This window comes from Cetorhinus maximus, chromosome 10 (assembly GCF_964194155.1).
Source record: "Cetorhinus maximus chromosome 10, sCetMax3.hap1.1, whole genome shotgun sequence".
In the NCBI taxonomy this organism is placed as follows: domain Eukaryota; kingdom Metazoa; phylum Chordata; class Chondrichthyes; order Lamniformes; family Cetorhinidae; genus Cetorhinus; species Cetorhinus maximus.
The window spans coordinates 15,938,081-15,960,915 of NC_135888.1; the positions used below are offsets into that span (position 1 = coordinate 15,938,081).

The 22,835-nt window shown below is 40.2% G+C and overlaps 1 protein-coding gene across 7 annotated transcripts in view; it reads right to left on the reverse strand.

Moving 5' to 3' along the window:
• The window catches only part of fnbp1b (formin binding protein 1b), a 275,894-nt gene that overhangs the window by 186,290 nt on the left and 66,769 nt on the right, over positions 1–22,835 (reverse strand). For 4 of the 7 annotated variants that reach the window (XM_078550045.1, XM_078550041.1, XM_078550043.1 and 1 more), the window contains exon 2: positions 5,454–5,569. In XM_078550045.1, coding sequence (XP_078406171.1) covers positions 5,454–5,569 — 116 coding nt within the window. Of the gene's footprint in view, positions 1–5,453; positions 5,570–14,614; positions 14,759–22,835 lie in introns of those variants that run through there. The other 3 variants (XM_078550044.1, XM_078550042.1, XM_078550046.1) reach the window with 1 other exon arrangement.

The following is a 22,835-nucleotide window of genomic DNA, read 5'->3' on the forward strand; positions in this document are numbered from 1 at the left end:
ATGGCCCAAGCACCACGTGGATGGCCAGTTATGAACTGCCAAGTCTATTTTGAGCCTATCCTATTTAGCACGGTGATAGTGTCACACAGCATAATGCAGGGTACCCTCAGACAGAACTTTGTCTCCACAAGGACTGTGCAGTGATCACTTTTATCAATACTGCCATGGGCAGATGCACCTGCGACAGGTAGATTTGTAGGGACGAGGTCAAGTAGGTTTCTCCCTCTTGTTGGTTCTCTCACACCTGCTGCAGGCCCAGTCTGGCAGATATATCCTTTAGGACTCGGCCAGCTTGGTCAGTAGTGGTCCAAACCACACTTGGTGATGGACGTTGAAGTCTCCCACCCAGAGCAGATTCTGCACCCTTGCTTCTTCCAAGTGGTGCTCAACATGGAAGATCAGTGATTCATCAGCTAAGTGGGGGCAGCAAGTGGTAATCATCAGGAGGTTTCCTTGTCCATGTTTGACCTGATGCCATGAGATTTCATGGGGTCCGGAATCAATGTTGAGGGCAACTACCTCCCAACTGTATACCACTGTGCCACTGCCTCTGCTGGGTCTGTCCAGAGACAGGACATACCCAAGGATGGTGATGTCTGGGACAATGGTCGTAAGGTATGATTCAATGTCGGGCTGTTGCTCGACTGGTCTGTTGGACAGCTCTCCCAATTTTAGCACCAGCCTCCAGATGTTACCGAGGAGGACTTTGAGGGGTTGAATGGGCAAAATGGACCTTTTGTGGTTTCCGACACTTTGGTTGTTGCCAGGTGGTCCGTCTGGTTTTATTCTTATTCAACTTTTCTGTCGCGATTTGATACAACTGAGCGGCTTGCTTGGTCACTTCAGAGGGAAGTTAAGAGTCAACCACATTGCTATGGATCTGGAGCCACACCTAGGCCAGACTGGGTAAGGATGGCAGATCCCATGCCCCCAAACCCTCAAGCAGTACATTAATGGACAACAATACTGGAAAGTAATTATGTAGTACAGCAAATGGGAACGTTTTAAACAGAGCACAAGAAAAATATATTCCTGTTGGTCAAATTATCTCCAAAAACTCTGCTCGAATGGTATGCAAAAGTAATTCATCCTCATTTTCATCCATACATCCACTCATTTTTATTTAAGGGGTCTATTTTATATTATTTGCAGTTAAATAGTGAAACTTAGGGCAATTTCAGAGGAACAAAGAACAGTTGGTTGGAAGATTGGTACAGTACAGGCTGAGCAGCTAGAAGAGGCTGCAGGCCTGAACAATCCCCATCCACCACTACTCTCCTCCGTCAGGCTGAACTTGTTCTCACACTGAACAATTTCTCCTTAAACTCCTCTCACTTCCTCCAAACAAAAGGTGTGGCTATAGGTACCCGCATGGGCCCTAGTTATGCCTGTCTCTTTATGGGTTACGTAGAACATTCCTTGTTCCAGTCCTACTCAGGCCCCCTCCCACAACTCTTTCTCTGGTACATTGATGATTGCTTCGGTGCTGCTTCATGTTCTCGCCTGGACCTGGTCACATGGTCCATATCTGACACTTCCTTTCCCTTCCTTGACCTCTCTGTCTCAATTTCTGGTGATAGACTGTCCACCAATATCCATTACAAGCCTACCGACTCCCACAGCTACCTCGACTACAGCTCCTCACACCCCACTTCCTGTAAGGACTCCATCCCATTCTCTCAGTTCTTTCGCCTCTGTCGCATCTGTTCTGATGATGCCACTTTCAAAAACAGTTCCTCTGACATGTCTTCATTCTTCCTTAACCGAGGTTTTCCACCCACGGTGGTTGACAGGGCTCTCAACCGTGTCCGGCCCATCTCCTGCGCATCCGCCCTCACACCTTCCTCTCCCTCCCGGAACCATGATAGGGTCCCCTTTGTCCTCACTTAAGACCCCACCAGCCTCCGCATTCAAAGGATCATCCTCCGCCATTTCCACCAACTCTAGCATGACGCCACCACCAAACACATCTTCCCTTCACCCCCCCGGCGGCATTCCGCAGGGATCGTTCCCTCCGGGATACCCTGGTCCACTCCTCCATCACCCCCTACACCTCAACCCCCTCCCACGGCACCTTCCCATGCAACCGCAGAAGGTGCAACACCTGCCCCTTTACTTCCCCTCTCCTCACCGTCCAAAGGCCCAAACACTCCTTTCAAGTGAAGCAGCATTTCACTTGCACTTCCCTCAATTTAGTCAACTGCATTCATTGCTCCCAATGCGGTTTCCTCTACACTGGAGAGACCAAACGCAGACGGGGTGACCGCTTTGCAGAACACCTTCGGTCTGTCCGCAAGCATTACCCAGACCTCCCTGTCGTTTGCCATTTCAACACTCCACCCTGCTCTCATGCCCACATGTCTGTCCTTGGCCTGCTGCATTGTTCCAGTGAAGCTCAACGCAAACTGGAGGAACAGCACCTCATCTTCCGACTAGGCACTTTACAGCCTTCCAGACTGAATATTGAGTTCAACAATTTTAGATCATGAACTCTCTCCTCCATCCCCATCCACTTTCCGATCCCCCCCTTTCTTTCCCAATAATTTATATAGATTTTTCTTTTCCCACTTATTTCTATTATTTTTAAATGTATTTCCATCTATTGTTTTATCTCTACCTTTTCGCCTATTTCGATTCCTTCACCCCACCCCACCCCTACTAGGGCTATCTGTACCTTGCTTGTCCTGCTTTCTACCCTTAATTAGCACATTCCTTAGATAATGTCACCACCTTCAACACCTCTTTGTCCTTTTGTCTATGACATCTTTTGGAAATCTCCACCTATCACTGGCCCTCTATCCAGCTCTGCACCCCCCCAAACCAGCTTATATTTCACCTCTTTTCTATTTTTACTTAGTTCTGTTGAAGAGTCATACGGACTCGAAATGTTAACTGTGTTCCTCTCCGCAGATGCTACCAGACCTGCTGAGTTTTTCCAGATATTTTTATTTTTGTTTTGGATTTCCAGCATCCGCAGTTTTTTGCTTTTATCCCACAATGATAATATTCAACATATCCTTACACCTTAAGTATTACTAAAGCCCAGTAACTTCCTTAATGACAGTTCCATATCTCCAGCAGAAAAAGAACCACCGTGCTCTATGGAGAATTTGATTATTTATATCAATTTCCAAAGTCTTCAATCCCTAATATCAATCCTACTTGAGCTATTCAAAACCATGACAATTTTTCCGCTATGGGTCTTATTTCATATACCCACGAGTATGTTGAAAACAAATTCTTCCTATCTCTGTTTCTTGAGGCGTTTCAATGTACTACTTATCCCTTCTATTTCGGCACTTATATTCACATTACCCATGCTATTTTAAATCTGCCAGATGTGCACTTCTTACTGTCCAGTAACCCACCCATTTAAAAATGTCTGTATGGAGAGCGCAAGATCAAGCTCAGCCCTTCATATTTGAATACAGACCAATACATTGTATGTTAGTTCATGTGTAAAGAAAGGCCATTTGTTGAGTTATCATTGGCTTGTTGTCTGTTAAGAACTTTTGGGTGGTTCACTCCTTTGAGTGTTTCATACTGTTCACTTCTCTTTCGCCATCCACTGTCATCCTTTGTCTTTTCCCCCTCAATCTCCTCCCCACCACTGTTTAAGTCCCCCCCCACCCCCCCGCCACCACCCCCAGCTCTAATAGTGGATGCACTTTAGCCCTAACTATAAGTTAACTGCTAACTTGAACTGTGACAGCCCATTCCCTGACCATACCTGCTCTTCACTTTCCTCAGTATAAGCACTGGATCTTTTCTCAAATTCCACTTCCAAATTCCTGGACTTCTTTGGACATCAATGCTTCTGCATTAGAAAACATCCGCGGATTCAGTTGCTGAATCTTCCTTGAATAACTTTGTTCAGTTTACAACCCTTCCACCACAGCTCTTGTTCCCTGCTGAGCCTGTGACTGGTCTATTGGTTTTTCCACTTCAGGTTCACTCTCCTGAGCTAAGTGGACTTCTTGACTGTTTCTAGGTTTTATGGTGACTCCACCTTCAGCACCATTTTTTTTTTAGCCTGCCCCACCACCAATCCTGCACACCAACTGGATCTTCTTTCTCACAAAAGTACCTCCATCACCATGTCTGCCAACACTTTACCCTTCAAATAGCTTCTGAACTTCACTCTCCTGTGCCCTAACTTGGGGCAACAGTTCATTGCTGCATGATGTGAACTTCACCCTAACAACTTTATCCCACCTTCTGACTTTGGGCTGGATTTAGTGAGGACAACAGGGGTCCCATCCACTGGTCAGAGAACCAGCGGGGAGTCCCCATTAGTTAAGCGGGGGGAGACCCAAACGAATCAAGTGCCCTTCAGTACTTGAAGGGCCTCCCCTGGGATTGTGGTCCCAACGGCAGGAGTCCTGCCGGCTGAGAGCTGCCGGTCAAAGGCCTGCAACTACTCATTGCTGCCAGTGCCCTGCAGGAGCACTAGCAGCTGTCAGCAATGCAACCACTGCCCAGGAATGTTGTGGAACCCCAGACCAAAGCTGAGTGAGGGAAGGATGGGGCCAATGGGGTGGGGGTTGTGAGGGGATGGGTGTATGGGAGTGGCTTTCAACAGCCCCTCCCCTTCCCAATACCAAGTCCCTCAAATGGGCACAGAGGGCAGAAAAGTTGTGCGGCTCCAGTTAAATCTCTGAGGCACCCAACCATAGAACCATGCCAACACCCTTATTATTCTATATGTCTCCAACTGATTCATTCTTCCCTCCTTCAGAGTGATGCCAATGTTTTACTTACCACAGAAATTGAGCGTACAACCATATCCCAAGTTGGCTAGCCCTATTCCAATTCTTAGCTTGCATTGTGTTTCCAATAATTCAAAAGAAAGTGGGAGGTTTTTCCAGTTGAAACACATCTGCTACTAAATATAAACCACAGACCTGCAAGTGTTCAAACTGCTTTTCACTTGATTTGTTATCAGGGATTGCAATTTTTATGGTGCAACCTGTGTAGATAGCAGTACATCTGTTTGACCTGTTACTACTGACTGTAGATAAATAAAATTATTGGTTTGATAATTAACGTCTGATAATTAACCTACCCCAAGTCATTAATTATCCTTTTATAGCAGCCTGCTTAGATCTTCATATCATCTTTAATCCTGTAAGTAATTAAATTCTAACAGCGCCTGTAAAATTGCACAAAAAACCTTACATGCACTTATGCAATACAGGTATATGTACCCTCATTGTATATAGTTAATAACCACTTACCACCATCCAGCAAAAAAAGGAATTAAAGCAATGATTAAAAACACTTATTTTGTGTTCTCATTTTACCAACAAAAGTACAAAAATGTTAAAGTACACATGTATATACCACATGGATACAAACACTGAGATCACCTGCCCAATGATTAGGAATGTTACTCACCTCTTATTTACTGATCAGAAATGCAATTAACTACATTACCTTTTTACAGTACTCACCTAAGCTGCTTTGCATAGCTGATCTCAATGTCTGTTCGGTCCTTAACAAACTTGTTGTATCTCTCTACAAATTCAATACCCCATTGTGTGTGTTTTTCCAAGTTGTCAAATTGATCCTGTTGGACAGAGAAAGATTATAATCATTTTTTTCTTTTGTCAAGTTTCAAGTCTATTTTCAAATTGCTACATACTTTCACTCACCCAAGATCACATTTCCCAAACCAGACACACATCATTGGCATTACATGATTTTACCCAGTTTTCATGTGGGAAATAAATATTCATGTATTTCAGAATTACAATCAAATTGAAAGTCTTTTTTTCCCCAAATACTTAAATAGTTTATAGAATGTGAAAAATTTATTTTCCACATTTTCTTGGGAATGGAAATGGTCTTTAATATCATATTGCATTCCTATACAGTATTAGAATATAGAATGCTGCACATTGCACTTGAAAACCATGCACACATTCCGAGATGAAGTGCTTTGGGTTAAAGCACATTGTTGACCATTTGGTTCAATTGCAATGGACAAAGCAAATGAGCGAGAGAGCTGGAGCAACTGTTAATGAACAAGTATTTATGATTTAAAACAGAAAGGATACAAAAGTTTTCCCCTTTAAAAAGATCAGAAAACAAACCTGTATTATTTTTATAAAAATTTCAATTTGTAATCAGAACTCAATAGGCAGCCTCAAGTGAGGGTTGATTTTAGTGCAATGCACACATCAAGCAGTCCACCAAGCATATGGCCAAACACCTCTTCGCAGAAACATTAGAGGAATGGGCAGCTTGAGTCATTGAGCGGATGCAGAGAGGAAAAAAAAGAGCTGCAATAACTGCGTGACACTGAAATGAATCAAGATATGAAACCTGTTGAAGAGGTAAGTGGGAATTTGACCAATTGTGTAAACAGGTTTTTCATTAGATTTCATATTTTGATATTCAATTACCATTATAAAACAAGATGTTTCATTTCTTCAGAACTCGATTAACAGTGTCACTATATGCCTTAGTTCATTTTAGCATCTTTCTTCATTGAACAATAACTCCAGCACCACACAATGCTGTCTTAAAGAAGCCTGACTAGATGCCCCGCAGGTTTAGACACATTGAACTATTTGAATACTTCACATGACCCTAGTGTGAAGTTTACAGGAGGATCTGGGGAAAAATTGGCATGTTATTTAAAGACTTAAAATTAGGAAATTCGGAGTAAAAATGAAATCATGCACAACATTTTCATCCAAAGGTGATGGAGTTGTGAAATAAATATAAATGAAAACCATGCTTTCCATGAATCTATGCTTTCCATGAATCTATCCCAAAATCATAGGTGCAACAAATCCTATGATAGGGGACAACTGCTTCCATTCTCAGCATTGAGGATAGAATCTGAAAAGGGCAATCAATTCACTTTCAGCAAACAAATCACTTTTCAATTTAAAAAAGAAACCCAGTACCCCTGTATTCTCACTAAATGAATATAATCGAAGACTATTTTTCAAATACCACGAACTATAAGACATTAAAAAGTGTTAACTGTTCTAGAAAGTTACTTTAATTGGTACTACTAAGAAATCAATTGCTTCAGTATAGTTTGCAGAACACCATAGCACCAATACAATGGAGCAATAGGCCTTCCTTGGTTCTTGTGATATGGGTCATTCCAAATCCCAAGTTGCTTTGAGGACATCAAAAGTTGACCATGTGGTGCTGAACTGGAGTTACCTTTCAGCTAACTGGGTTAAGGTATGGCTTCCCATCCTAAAGGACATTAATGAACCAGTTGTTTTTTTACAACCATCTACTGCTTTCACGGTCACTTTTTGGGTTCTAACCCTCAAATTAACAGATTTATTTAACTCAATTTGACAACCCAAGGTGGGATTTGAATTGTCAGCCACTGGGCTACTAATCCAGTACCATACCCACTACACAGCCATTTGCAACTCCAATTCCCTCAGTTCAATGAGTTTTTGATCTCATATGCAGGGAGTAACACTGTTTCAGCACAAACTGTTAAATGCTTTCAGAATCAAGGTCTTTAATAGCCTAAATATTTTATCTAATGTTCTGAGGCAAGTGCTAGGGCTATTCAACTAATATGCTTTAAAGATCCAGTAAAATATTCATTAGCAGTTATTAAAATTATCCTGATACGACATTCACACAGAACCCTACAACGTTCCGCTTCCATGAGAACACCATCAAGCTTTAAATTATTTAACCATGGAAGAAAGTATCAACAGACACTGTTTACAATCAGACTACCACCAATGAACATACTGGGAGACAGAATCAAGTCAATGGAAATGGTCACTACAATCACAGCTACAGTACTTCTACAGTATCTAATGTTACAACACTCATCATCTGGAAGTTCAACTTTTGCAAACATAGTCCAATTTTTTCCCTAAATTTAGCTTCTTGGTAGACAGTAATTTACTTCTGCATTATTCAGTTAGAAATATTTTATTTAATGCCTTGGATAGTGAAGTTGAGACCACAATAAAAAAATCAAAGGCTCAATTTACAATCAGTGCTAAGTTATCTGATCACGGCCAAAGCATCAAATGGGCAGCTACAATTAGTCTCAGCACACCATTTCTGAGGACAGAAATCTTTCAAGGACCTCAGCACTGATGGCCATCAAGTGGTACTTTGCTGGAAAGTGCAATTATGAACATTGAATGAAGACAGGACCAAGCTCAGCAGTTTTGCCCCTACATGGAATATTCTAGAAACACACACATGAAGAATGACTCCTTGGGTGAAGTGCCAGAGAACATCTGGCATTTTTAAAACCATACTCTAACATGACCCATCAGCACAATGCAGAGAAAACTGTAGGGAAATGTTTTCAAAATAATTTTTCATGTCATATGTATCTTGAATTAAATCAGGTTTAAATAACATACAGTATATGGAATGCTACAGATTTGGTAAGTGGCATCCCATAGACAAGCAGATTGGGCAGCTTGGTAGCAGATCTGGTTCAAAGTAGAAAATGAGCTAATGTATTTTGAAAGTTGCAATGGGAAAAGGAAATGCATCTTAAATGTTAAGCTTTTAAATGGAGCAGAGGTTTAGCATGATCTTGGTTGCAGATAACAGGTAATTTAATATGGCAGCTTAAGTAAAAATAAAGCCACTAAAAAGGCTTGGCTTTGTGCCTGGAGGCATGGAGTAAAAGAAGCAAGAGAATTATATTAAATTTTCACAAGATATCAATTCAGCTGCAGAATTCACTTAGGGATATCACATGGTAGGAAAGATGTGCATATAATAGAAAAGTTGCAGTGTGGATTTCATTTGTATGTTACTGGCAAGGGGGATTACAGTTATATAAGTGTTTGCAGCTTGAGGAACTTTGGATCCGAGTTAAGGGGCTGGAGTCCGAGCTGCAGACATTGTGCCACATCAGGGAGGGGGAAAGTTACCTGGGCACTTTGCTCCAGGAGACGGTCACGCCCCCTCAAGTTAGGTAATTAAAATTTGGTCTGTGATCAGCGACAGGAGGGCGTGACTGCAGGTGAAGCAGGTATGGGGACCCAGGAGGTAGCGTTTGAGGCACCTTGGCCCCTGCAACTGTCCAACAGTTATGAGGTTCTTGCATGCTGTGTGGACTAGAGTAGGGACTGCAAGGAGGATAAGCGAACTGACCAAGGCACCGTGGTACATGGAGCCATTCAAGCGGAGGGGGGAGGAAATAGGAACATAGTAGTGGTAGGGGACAGTATAATTAGGGGGATAGATACTGTTTACTGCAGCCATGAGCGTGAATCCCAAAGGCTGTGTTGCTTGCCCAGTGCCAGGGTTAAGGACATCTCCTCAGGGCTGGACAGGAACTTGGAGTGGGAGGGGAGGGATCCTGCTGTCGTCGTCTACATTGGTACCAATGACATTGATAGGACTAGAAAGGAGGCACTGCTGAAAAAATTTGAACAGTTAGGAGCTAAATTAAAAAGCAGAACCTCCAAGGTAATAATCTCGGGATTACTACCTGAGCCACGAGTAAACTGGCATAGGATAAATAAAGTCAAGGAGTTAAGTGCTTGGCTCAAAGATTTGTGTGGGAGGAATGGGTTTCAGTTCATGGGGCTCTGACACTAGTACTGGGGTAGATGGAATTGCTCCGGTGGGACGGGCTTCAGTTGAACCATGCTGGGACCAGTGTCTTGGCGAATCGAATAACTAGGGCTGTAGAGAGGGTTTTAAACTAATTGGCTGGGGGAGGGTTATGGAGAGGGGACACGTAGGCTAACAAAGCAAAAGGATATGGCAGCATTGCAGGGCAGCTATTTAGGTATTGATATCCAGAGAGTGTGACAGGAAGGGGCAGAGTGTACACAAACATAAAAAAAACAGCAAATAGGGTAAAAGAGGGGAAAAAATGGTAAAAAAGCTAAATTAATGGCTCTTTACTTAAATGCATGTTTTATTCGGAACAAAATAAATGAATTAACGGCACAAATAGAGGTTAATGGGTATGATCTTATAGCCATTACAGAGACATGATTACAAGATCAAAGCTGGGAACTAAATATTCAGGGGTATGTGACTTTTTGAAAGGACAGGCAGGTAGTAAAGGGCGGTTGGGTAGCTTTGTAGTACAAGATGGAATAAATACGATAGCAAGAAATGATCTCGGATCGGAAGATGTAGAATCCATATGGGTGGAGCTAAGAAATAACAAGGGGAAGACGACACTGGTGGGAGTAGTCTACAGGCGCCCTAACAGTAGTTATACTGTAGGACAGAGAACAAATCAGGAGATGATGAGGGCATGTAAAAAAGGCAGTACATTAATAATGGGTAACTTTAATCTTCATGTAGATTGGGAAAATCAAATTGGCAGAGGTAGTCATGATCAAGAATTCATAATGTGTATTCGGGACAGTTTCCTAGAACAATATGTTGTGAATCCAAACCAGGGATCAGGCTATTTTGGATCTGGTAATGTATAATGAGGCAGGTTTAATAAATGGTCTCAGAGTTAAAGGTCCCATAGGAAACAGTGACCACAACATGGTAGAATTTAGCATTCAGTTTGAGTTATTAAACTTGGGTTGGAAACAACTGGGCTAAACTTAAATTAGGGTAATTACAAAGGAACGAGGGCAGAGTTAGCTGGCGTGGACTGGGAAAGGAGTTTAGCAGAAAAGATGGTTGATGAACAATGGCAGATGTTTAAGAAAATAGTTCATGACTCACAGCAAAGATATATCCTAGTGAGAAAGGAGGATTCTAGGAAGTGGATAAACCAACCATGGTTAACCAAGGGAGTTAAAGTTAGTATCAAATTGAAAGAAAAAACATACAATGTGGCAAAGGTTAGTGGTAAGTCAGAAGATTGGGAAAGTTTTAAAAACCAACAAAAGATGACCAAAACAAAACAAAGAGAAAATAAACTTTGAGGGTAAACAAGCTAGTAATATAAAAATGGACAGTAAGAGCTTCTTTAAATATATAAAAAGGAAGAGAGAGGCCAAAGTGAACATAGGCCCTTTAAAGAATGACACTAGAGAAATAATAATGGGGAACCAGGAAATGGCAGAGGAGTTGAATAAATATTTTGCATCAGTCTTCATGGTAGAAGACTCAAATAGCATTCCAAAAATGCTAAATCAAGGGGCAATGGGGGAGGTCGGTGGGGGGATAAATACAATAACAATGACTGGAGAAAAAGTACTAGGTAAACTAATGCGACTAAAGGCTGATAAGTCCCCTGGACCTGATGGGCTGCATCCTCAGATATTAAAGGAAGTAGCTGCAGAGATAGGGATGCACTGGTAGTAATCTTCCAAGAATCCTTAGATTCTGGAAAAATCCCAGAAGATTGGAAAAGGGCCAATGTGATGCCCTTATTCAACAAGAGAGGGAGACAAAACAGGTAACTATAGGTCTGTTAGCTTAACATCCATCAATGGGAAAATGTTAGTCTATTATAAAGGGTGTAATGGCAGAGCATTTAGAAATGCATAATATAATCAAGCAGGGTCAGCATGGCTTCATGAAGGAGAAATCATGCCTGACAAATTTATTAGAATTCTTTGAGGAGGTAACAAGCAGGAAGGAGGTAACAAGCAGGAAAGATAAAGGGGAACCAGTAGATGTAAGATATTTGGATTTCCAAAAAGCATTCGATAAGGTACCGCATATCATGCTACTTAATAAGATAAGAGCCCATGGTGTTTGGGGTAGTATATTAGCATGAATAGAAGATTGGCTTACTAATAGAAGAGAGTTGGGATAAGGGGTGCATTTTCAGGATGGCAATCTGTAACTGGTGGAGTGCCACAGGGATCAGTGCTAGGGCCACAATTATTTACAATAGATATTAATGACTTGGATGAAAGAAGTCAATGTACTATCGCCAAGTCTGCGAACGACACAAAAATAGGTGGGAAGGCAAATGGTGAGGATAATACAGAGTCTACAGAGGGATATAGACAGGTTAAGTGAGTGGGCAAAAACTTGGCAGATGGAATATTATGTGGGAAAATGTGAGGTTATGCATTTTGGCAGGAAGAATAGAGGAGGTGAATATTATTTAAATGGAGAAAGACTGCAGGAAGCCACAGCACAGAGGGATTTGGGAGTCCTCGTGCATGAATCCCAAAAAGCTAACATACAAGTTCAGTAGGTAATAGGGAAGGAAAATGGAATGTTAGCCTTTATTTCAAATGGAATGAGGAATAAAAATAGAGAAGTCTTGCTAAAACTATACAAGGCACTAGTTAGACCACACCTAGAATACTGAACAGTTTTGGTCCCCTTATCTAAGGAAGGGTATACTGGCATTGGAGGCAGTCCAGAGAAGGTTCACTAGGTTGATCCTCTGTATGAAGGGATTTTCTTATGAAAAGAAGTTGAGTAGGTTGGGCCTGCACTCATTGGAGTTTAGAAGAATGAGAGGCGACCTTACTGAAAAATCTAAAATTCTTAGGGGGCTTGACAGGATAGATGCTGAGAGGTTGTTTCCCCTTGTGGGAGAGTCTAGGACCAGAGGCCATAATCTCAGAGTAGGGGGTTGCCCATTTAAGACAGAGATGAGGAGGAATTTCTTCTCTCAGAGGGTTGTGAATCTGTGGAATTCTTTACTGCAGAGGGCTGTAGAGGCAGGGTTGTTAAGTGTATTCAAGGCTGAGATAGACAGACTTTTAATCAGTAAGGGAATGGAGGGTTATGGGGAAAAGGCAGGAGAGTGGAGTTGACGATGATCAGATCAGCCATGATCTCATTGAATGGCGGAGCAGACTCAATGGACCAAATGGCCTACTTCAGCTCCTACGTCTTATGGTCTCATGAGGAGAATTAGGGTTTTTCATTTAAGGCCAGTAGATTAAAATATAGCCTGATATTATATTCAAGGTTGTGTAAGGTTATGATTGTGGTAGTTTCCATTGATTCGCAAGACAAAAATGAAGGAACATAAATTTAAAATAAATTATCAAAGAGGAGGTTAGAAAAATTTCTTCAGAGAATTGTTACAAACCTTTGCTGAAAGAGTTCATCAATTATTTTTAAAAGAGCTATTAAATATCTAGAGGGATATTAAAATATAAGGACAGTGAGCAAGGTAGACTAGATGGTTCATGTGGGAAAAAAATAGTGCCCTGCAAAAAGAACAGATAAAAACTATAGTGCCTAAAGTAAATATTTCATGCTTCAGCAGTGCATTTGATGAAAAAAAACAATAAAATAATGAATCCACAAACTGGATTAAACAAGCAATCAACTTACTCAAGAAATAATTGCACTGTCTGATGTAGCACAAGATGTTTTTCACTACATGTACAACACATGCATTTAAAATGCAAAATATTTTGTAATTCAAGCTGCTGTCATCAGGCTTCCTTTTAAGAGCTTCCTATTATACTGATGGTGCACTTAACAGGAACAATTGCACTTATAGAGCACCTTTAATGCATAACATATTCCAAGACATTAGATATATTTGACATTGAATACTTAATCTATTTGCACAAAGAGCAATTTTATACAGAAATCTTCAAATAGTAAAGGGGAATGTCCAAATAAGAGTTCCCACAAGATCTTCTTGCGAAATGTTTAAATTACTGCACTGGTGACAGAAACCTGGCCGGTTACAGATCTCTCTATAAGGCCCAAGTCTGTACAAAGAATGGGAACACCAAGACAAGCTCAAAACAAATGCATAAAATATGTAAAAATACAAAACAGGATGTTATTGACAGTAGCCAAGGAAATATACAAAAATATTTAACCTGTAATGATAAAAATGTAAACACATAATAGATCAAATTGATTTATTGCTATCACTGATCTGAAAATTTAGTCAACAAACATGCATGGGTTCCTGACAACTGAATTTACGACTCCAAAGCATCCAACAAATGCTGCGATAAATAGAAACTGGTTCTGTAAAACTGCCACACTGCAATGTATTTCTGATTGTAACACCAGAAATTAAACGTACCTCAAAATAGGTAATGTAATACTGAAAAATTGCTCATCAGTTTAATAAAATTTGAACATTAATCATGTGCGTGTCTACACGTTTTTCAGAAGGAAATCTCATCAACCTTCTGTTCTTTCTCAGTTATCACAGAATTATTTAAACTTGTACATTACATTACATTTTCAATACAACAAAGTACTTGACACTCAACACCCAAGTCACATATCACAGAGATAGTTTGAAAAGATTATAGAACAAGTGAAAATTTTCACCTTAGATTATAATAAAACATTGACGTTTTTAAGAGACAGATACTTAAAAGAAATCAAAGTATGTTTGAGATCATTAAAGGATTTTTTTCAGGCATTAAAATAGTCTGCATTCAACACGTTTCTACTTACATTGAAAATCTTAACAATAATATAAAATAGCATTTTGTTGTGACAAGATGATCATAAAATCTAAATTCTGCAGCACTTTTCAAAAATGTTTCATCAGTCTGACCAGTACAAAAGCAAATTTGTACAAGTCTTTAGCCACTGTAATAATTTACATTAAACTAAGTGATAAACTTGGTTATTTTGCTTTATTGGTATATTTCAGTATAATACAAAGGATATCAAATATCACCTCACCACAGACCTGGTGGCATTAAATTACAAACTGCCACAGTTTACAGCTTACACATTCCTACAAATCACTTCTTCACTTTACCTCAGCAATGCTCCAACAGTCTCCCATGTTTACATCACTTGCCACATTCAGGGACGCTTAACAAAAATCTTCAGCAAATTACTTAAAATCAGGGATACCCAAAATGACTCAGGAAGTCATCTGCTTCCAAATTTATCTGCAACTAACTCTGTATCATGATATAAACCCAGTGGCATGAAGCTCAACCTCTCTTCATTGCAAGTGTAAAAGCTGCAGCAGCATGTGCCTGACCACATCCTGTAATGATCAAGCTTCAAGCACATTTCAAACCACACAACTCAAACAGCAGTTACAAAGCTATGTTGCCTGGAAAATTTGCTATTTGAAATCAAATAAGAGCAACTCAAAATTATAATTACCTTTGCTTCTTCCTATCTTAAATCAGCTTTTCTTTAAACAATTACAAACTGCAACTTTAAGTTATAAAAGTGAGCAGTGTGAGGAAGAAGGGACTAGACATTTTTATGGAGCAAACTATAGGAATAGCAAAGAGGGAAAATTATTGATAGTACGAATCTTCCTATATTTCTGTTGAGAATATGCTTCTCCCACCAAAAAACCTGACAGTTAGAAAATTTGAAGGACATATTAATTATGCTAATAAGAACCAAATATTTTTAAAATAAGAAAATTAGATTTACTAGGATTACAATTCCAAAACAGAAGTTAAAATCGTAAGAAAATCTATGAGTATAATTATATCAAGAGCAAACATGTTAAAAGAAAACAAGCAAGATTGTGGGCAATGCTGGCTTTTACATCCCAACCAATTTTATTCTCTACAGAGAAACAGAGAGAAACACCATACACCCAGTACACCGAATTGCATGGGCCATGGAGCCTACGTTATAGCCACTACTACAAGATCTAAATACACAAACTGATGTTTAGGAGTGCAAATTGCACTATTCAATTCTTGCTTTTTTAAAGAGTTTTCTTTTAAGAGAACTAGAAAAAAATCTAGATAAAACATTAGTTATAGCCCCAAAAAAACTAGCAGGAAATAATTTAGCCCTTTCATAATTATTAAAATTTTATGTGAAAGGAGCTAAAGAGATTCCTTCTGTCTAATATAAACATTAATGTTAATTTTATTGTATGCTCTGTGGCCTACGCAGTTGGTGTAGCATATGTGGGTGTGCGTGCACATGTGTGTATATCTGTCTGTTTCTCTTTTTCTGAGTGGAGAATAAAATTGTTATGTAAAAGCCAGCATTGCCGATGATCCTGCTCGTTCCCTATTAACGTGCTTGCTTTGGTGTAATTATACTCCTCTCTTTCCAGAGATTTTCTTATGATCTTACTTCTGTTTTTGAATTGTGATAACCCCTATTGCCTGGTGAATTTTATTTTATTTTAAAAACAAATATTAATGCTAAATTTCTTGAGCAAATTATTTTCAGGAGTAATAAATGCCACAAAATTAATGTCTGAAATTATCTGAAGCAAAACACAAATAGTAGCAGCATGCAACAAGAAACATCACAGGCAAAAAAAAAACAATACCACTGATAACCTGAGATAAAAACCTGAGAAGAAGTTACAAAACTCCATGACTCAATTTTTCAGATACTCATTACTGGTCACTAATGTCATGAAGAAATATTAATGTCTAAAATGTTATTGGAAATTATTTTTTAATTGGAATTGTAGTAGGGTCTGTGTCTGTGTGTGTCTGAATTGGGTTAAAGCCAACTAGTCTGGGTGCTTTGATGTATAGTAGTTTTGAGGTGTTAATTACCTTTTAACTTCCTTATGTTTATCTAAAGTTCAATTTGCATTTGTTGAATAAACCATTTAAAAGAATGGGTAAAATCTTGCACCTAGCTGGGAGAGGCCAAGCAATGTGTTTATATTACTAATAAAATTGGTGGAATGAAAGGATTATTGTTAGGAGAGGTAAAATTTAAAAACCGAGTAATACAATGGAAAATTTACATTCAAAGGGGAAGCTAGGTATAAACAGAATGGAGTTTATGTTGTGAGTCAGAGGCATTTAAGATCTAACCAGCCTGTAAGGCTACAACTGTGCCTGCAAAGGCACTGGTGGGAAACGATTGAGGAGAACATCAAGAAGTTTTTCATTCTCAAAGGTGTCCAGAAGGCTAGAAAGGAACTGAGGAAAATGGCCCAACGCCAGAAAAACATGCTGAACCTGCTCTGGTTGCAGTCGATGGGGGTCGATGTCAAGGAGGAAGGCGGCTCAGTAAAGTCATCGCAGTCCGACATTTTGAGGATCAGCAAATCCTTTTATGCCGGATTGTATGACGTGAAGCCAACAGACAGCACGGCCTCCCTGTCCTTCCTGTCCTCTATCACAGAGGTCTTAGACAACAGTACATGGGAGAGTCTGGACAAACCGCTAACTCCTGATGAATTGACTAAGGCCCTTGAGTCCTTCGAGAAGAGCAAGAGTCCCGGAAACGATGGCTTACTGGCTGAGTTGTATTCGGCTCTGTGGGATGAATCGGCCCAGACCTGCTATAAGTGTACAAGAGTATGCTTCTAGAAGGCAGCTTATCGGGATTCATGAGGAAAGGCATCATCACCCTCATCCACAAGTGTAAGGGGGAAAGGGAGGAAATTAGAAATTGACGACCCATCTCACTGTTGAATGTGCACTCTAAGGTTCTGTCCAACGTCATCACCAATCAGGTCAAGTCTGCTCTGGAGTTGGTGATCCACCCTGACCAGATCTACACTGTACCCAGCAGGAAGATCTCTGACAGCCTCACGCCACTCAGGGATACGACTGCCTATGTACAGGACAGGATTGTGGGCACCTGCCTCATCTGCTTGGACCAGGAGAAGGCCTTTGACAGAGTATCACACAACTACATGGTGGATGTGCTCTCCAAAATGGACTTTGGGGAGGGAATCTGAAACTGGATCCAACTGCTCTACACAAATATCAGTAGCGCAGGTTCAATCATTGGGTGGGAATCAAAAAGCTTTCCAATTAAATCTGGAGTCAGGCAGGGCTGCCCTCTCTCCCATCCTGTTTTTGTGTTGCACAGAACTCTTTGCTGAGTCCATCAGGAAGGATCCAGGCATAACAGGGGTGATGATCCCAAGCAGTGGAGGCAATTGGGTCAAAGCCTCCCTGTACATGGACGATGTCACTGTCTTAGCAGCGATAAAAATATGAAGAGGGACATTTTTCTACAAGTGTCAAATAAATATAAAGTCACATTAAATTGAAGGAATTGTAATTATTGCTGTGAATAGTGAATTGCAGAGACCTTGAAATGTAACATCTCTCAATAGACAACCAACTAGAAGCTTGAAATCTAACCTTAGAACTTCAAGGGATTTGATCAACAGCCAAATTTATTTGTGCTAGGCTTGTAAATTACATTATTTTAACACTTAAGTTATTTCTTTTTTCTTCTATTTTCAGCAATATGCTGAAATTACATTGGTAAATAATGACACAAAAGAGTTTAAGACAATTTAACATGAGTATTGCTCATCTTGTACTCATCAGGACAGATGCAACTATGCCAAATTTCAAAGGGTGCAATAATTAATACTGCATGAGAAAAGGGTGCTGATTGGTCAAGACGTTACCATGGAGAAATGCACCAGGGAATTTTCTCCCCCACACTTTTTTTTTAATTAAAAAAAGGCATAATGCCTGGACATGTTTCTTTTACCTGCAGAGGAGATGTCCCTGTACATGAATATATGTAGCTTCTTGCAAGCCACACTGTGATCCTGACTTATAATCTTAATTAGTGGTATTTTCCACTAACAGGGTGCTGCCATCAAGCCAAAAGACTGTCTATCACACAAGTGAGTGATGTGGTAAATTAATTTCAGTGCTGGTGCGATGCCAGGTACATAGGCTGGACGTCCCTAAGACTGGCAGATAGTATCAGACAGCATGCTCTTTCAGCTGTTTGCAATAGGCAGAGTATTGAACGTACTCAACCAGCCCATGCTTGCAAAACTCAAGAGCATAATGTCTAATGTTAGGTGTGGTTCCACAATTGGACAGCACTTGTTGAACAATCCAGAGTGTGCCAAGAATTACACTAACAACCAATTTAAGATCAGTTTTATTGTTCAGACATTGGATGAGACAAAGGATGAAAGGAAACTGTGGACCAGGATAGTTTTGAGATACAGAGAGGTCAAGTGTGTGCATGCGGCAGTGCACGGTATCGAGTGTGGATTTCAGGAAGGGGTGAGAACAGCCCTTTGAGGAATGCTGAGTGTCTCGGAGATGCCTATACCTGGGGGTGGATCTAAAACATGAAGTGTGAAATTTTAGTTGGAATCCATGTGAAACAGGTTGGAACCAGTTGCTGAGAAACAAGATATGGTAATGAAAGCAAATTTTCGTAGATAGCTTGTTACAATCTCCATAGAGGCAATAACTTTAAAAGAGATTCAAACTTCCAGTTATTAGCTGAAAGAATAACACGGGAAGATATCACTATTTAAACCTTTTACTGTAACAAATGGTTTAAAAAACACCATTGACTAAACACCATTTTCTTTTTTGTAGGCAACCTATACTTTAAGTTACAGAAAGGTTCATTTTCCTTTATACTTATCACACATTAGGCTTGTATCTATGTAGAAATGCAACTCCCTTTCATCTTTGAAATAAATGTATAGTTTATGGCACAACTATTAACAATCCAATACCTGTAACATCCTTCTGGACTTTAGGAGACTTAAGGTCTATCCATGGTATATTCTGTTGCAATTGTCTCCAAATGCAAATATCTTGCACCTTCTTTTCAGTAAAATAGTCTTCCTTTGATCCCTAAGAATCAAACCACCTATGTGTAATGTCAGGCAGGCTGCACAACAGGTCATGTGACCCCCTCCTTCATTTACCCTAAATTTAAAGCTACAGTCCTAAAATTAAATAATCTTATAAACCTCGTAATTCTAACAACCTGATCAAGTTTGAGAGGGATATAGAAAGCAATGAAGATGAACAAGGTAAAAGAGACTTAAAAAATCACTTTCCCTAAAGTAACATATCTCTGACACCATATAATAAACAAATGTGTCTTATAAGTTAAAAGCAAAAAACTGCAGATCTGGAAATCCAAGACAAAAACAAAAATAAAAATACCTGGAAAAACTCAGCAGGTCTGACAGCATCTGCGGAGAGGAACACAGTTAATGTTTCGAGTCTGTATGACTCTTCAACAGAACTAAGTAAAAATAGAAAAGAGGTGAAATATAAGCTGGTTGGGGGGGGGGGGGAGATAGAGGGCCAGTGATAGGTGGAGATAGCCAAAAGATGTCATAGACAAAATGACAAAGAGGTGTTGAAGGTGGTGATATTACCTTGTCTTATAAGTTGCAAGTTAAGCTTTTTTCCCTCCAGTCACAGCCATTATTACTCCATTATTAATATATGGACATTTCCCTAATAAACAGAACTGTGTCGATGCTGGGAAGGTTCCTTTTTGATATATTACATTTGTTCTTTCTGCTTTACATCACATCACAACATCTTTTCTCAGATTTACTTGGAATCATTCGAACAAAATGCATGCTGCACTTACAATCACATCAACATTCCTTTGAATAGGTCACTCAGTGGGAATTTTGAAAATAACACACTGTTCTGTGACCTTATAGTTTCAGTCCATTTAGAATGGCTGAAATTTATAAGAATATGCCAAATAAGCCAAGACCGCACTAGAAGGTGTTCAGGCGGGCTCCAAAAGCTTCTTAGCCAGTGCTTAATGGGCTCCTCAATGAAGCAAGAAATTATTCAAAAGACAGGGCTCCAAAGTGACACAAAGTGACAAAGTGATTATTCAAAATATGAGTGTTTAAACTAACTATTATAGAATCATACAGCACAGAAGGAAGCTATTTGGCAAACCGTGCCTGTGCCAGCTCTCTGAAAGAGCGACCAGTTAATCTCACTCCCCTTCACCCCAAAGCCCCACATTTTTTGTTTCTTTTTGAAAATTACTATTGAATCTATTTCCAGCACCTTTTCAGGCAATACATTCCATTTCATCATGATTCACAAAAAGTTGAAAAAAAATTCTCATCTCCCCTCTGACTCTGCAGCAATCATAATGGGAACACTTCTGTGTACTGCTCCAGTCTCCATAACCCCTAACCCCTTCTACATGTCAGCAGAGGGCTAGTTGTAACCATTTCTAAATGATTTGAATGTGTTGTCAAATACCTGAAATCCCAAACACTTGCTTTTTGGAAACAGTCTAATCTAACCAAACTAAGTACATATGCATGATATTTATCACTGAAGCATCAGTTGTCTCTAATATCAATGCACTGACACAAATCTGGTGCCATAACACTGGATTCCTGGAGCTAGACTCACGTCAGAAGATCATAACCTCACGACACAATTCCAAAATACTTGGTACGTGAGGCACTATGTCCAGTTCAGCTGTTATAATGTAATCAGCAAGGCTACGCCAATACCTGGCTACCATCTTCAGATGGTCTCAACTGAAGTATGGTGAAACTACATCATGATGCATTGAATTCATGCCGTTACCGGTTTAGTTGGTCACGGAAATCCTGGCATAGTTAGGGCATGAATAATTTAGTAACCTCTAACCACAAAAGCTGAGTATATTATCCATCGCCTGGTTCCTGAAACAAACAAATAAGGATGTATGCCAGGGTGGCCAAACTTTCTGAACCTTACAGCCACGTACGATAATCTCCAGACATTCGAGAGTCTTCCGTCCCCATTCAGCCCACACACACTCACTCATGCCCTCCCTCTGCCACTCAGCCCCTGTTCACTCACACAAGCCCTCCTTCCCCATTCAGACCCACACATCCCCTCCTTCTACTCCACCCTCCCAGCAACCTGGATTTCTCCACCTTGCCCGGATGTGGGAGGCAAACCCCAGGCCCCAATTCTCAGTCTCACACACTGCCGCCACCACCACCACCCCACTGCTCTCAACTTCCCACCACCCCACCTCAGCCTCAACCTTCTCACTCCAGCCCGCCTCTCGGTCTCCCTCCGGCCCCATTCTCGCCCCAGTCCAGGGGCATCAATTCCCGCAGCCGAGGCAGCACCTTGCAGATGATCCAGTGCAGGAAGGCACCCTGCTGGCTACACGCGGGAGCAGCAGTTACTGGGGGTGTGGCCTCTGCATCACCGAATCACAGAAATCAGGCTGGACTAGTCAGGTCAGGGTTGGACTGGCGGTTGCAGCGGCTCCACGTGCCCAGCCAAGGCCCCAGGACCCAGGATTCTTCAAAATGGTCCTAATCAATTCCCTGCTTTAGCAACAGCCCACTTTATCTGTAAAGCTGCAGTGTGCGTGTAAAAACTGGGAGCTGGACTTTAAAAGAGCCACATGTGGCTCGCAAGCCACGGTTTGGCCACTCCTGATATATGCAGATCATTATTGTATTAATATTGCATGTGTATTAATTCTATTAATAATAGTTAATAATTAATAATCGGATAAATAGTTAAATAAATCCAGCTATGAATACTAAGAAAGCTTTAATTTTCAAACAATAATCATGGGCACAAGAGGTAGCGTTACAAAAAAAAATTCTCTCTCCTCCCCCATCACAAATTGAGAAAATCTATTATTTAACTAACTTTACTTCGGATATATAAATTTTACAGATACAAATCTAACCTCTGAAAATGTATCTGGAAAGTAAACTACTCCACATTCCCAGACAACTGCCCCATAAATATAGATACTGAATACATTTTTAAATGATATTTAATAAAGCTGATAAGATTAAGTTAGACATATGCAAGATAGGTCTAATGAAACATCTTGTTTCCTTCTATGGCCAGTATGGGGGCATGGCCAGGAGGAGGAAGTCATTGCTCCTACAAACTTCAAGTACTTGAAAATCTCAGTGAACATTTTTGAGGAAATAATATTTAACTGTCTTGACAGCTTTGAGAATTTTCACAAACTGAAAAGGAGCCATCATTCAATATTATTGTGAGAAGCCGACTAAATTGGAAAAGAAGTTAAAACCAAATACTTGCATATCACTGAACAGAAAATGTTTTCAATTGCCTAGAGCACTGTAAGCATTACTGAAAATGACAAGAGAAAAATAGCGACCATATGCAATGGCATATAATGTAGAGTATAGGAAGAGTCAAGCTCTCCAACGGAATGATGCAATCACTTTTTAAACAAGCAGTATTCTTGAGCATTAGAGCAAGTATATTATAAGCTGGTGCCAAACTGATGTTTCTATCTGCGTGTAT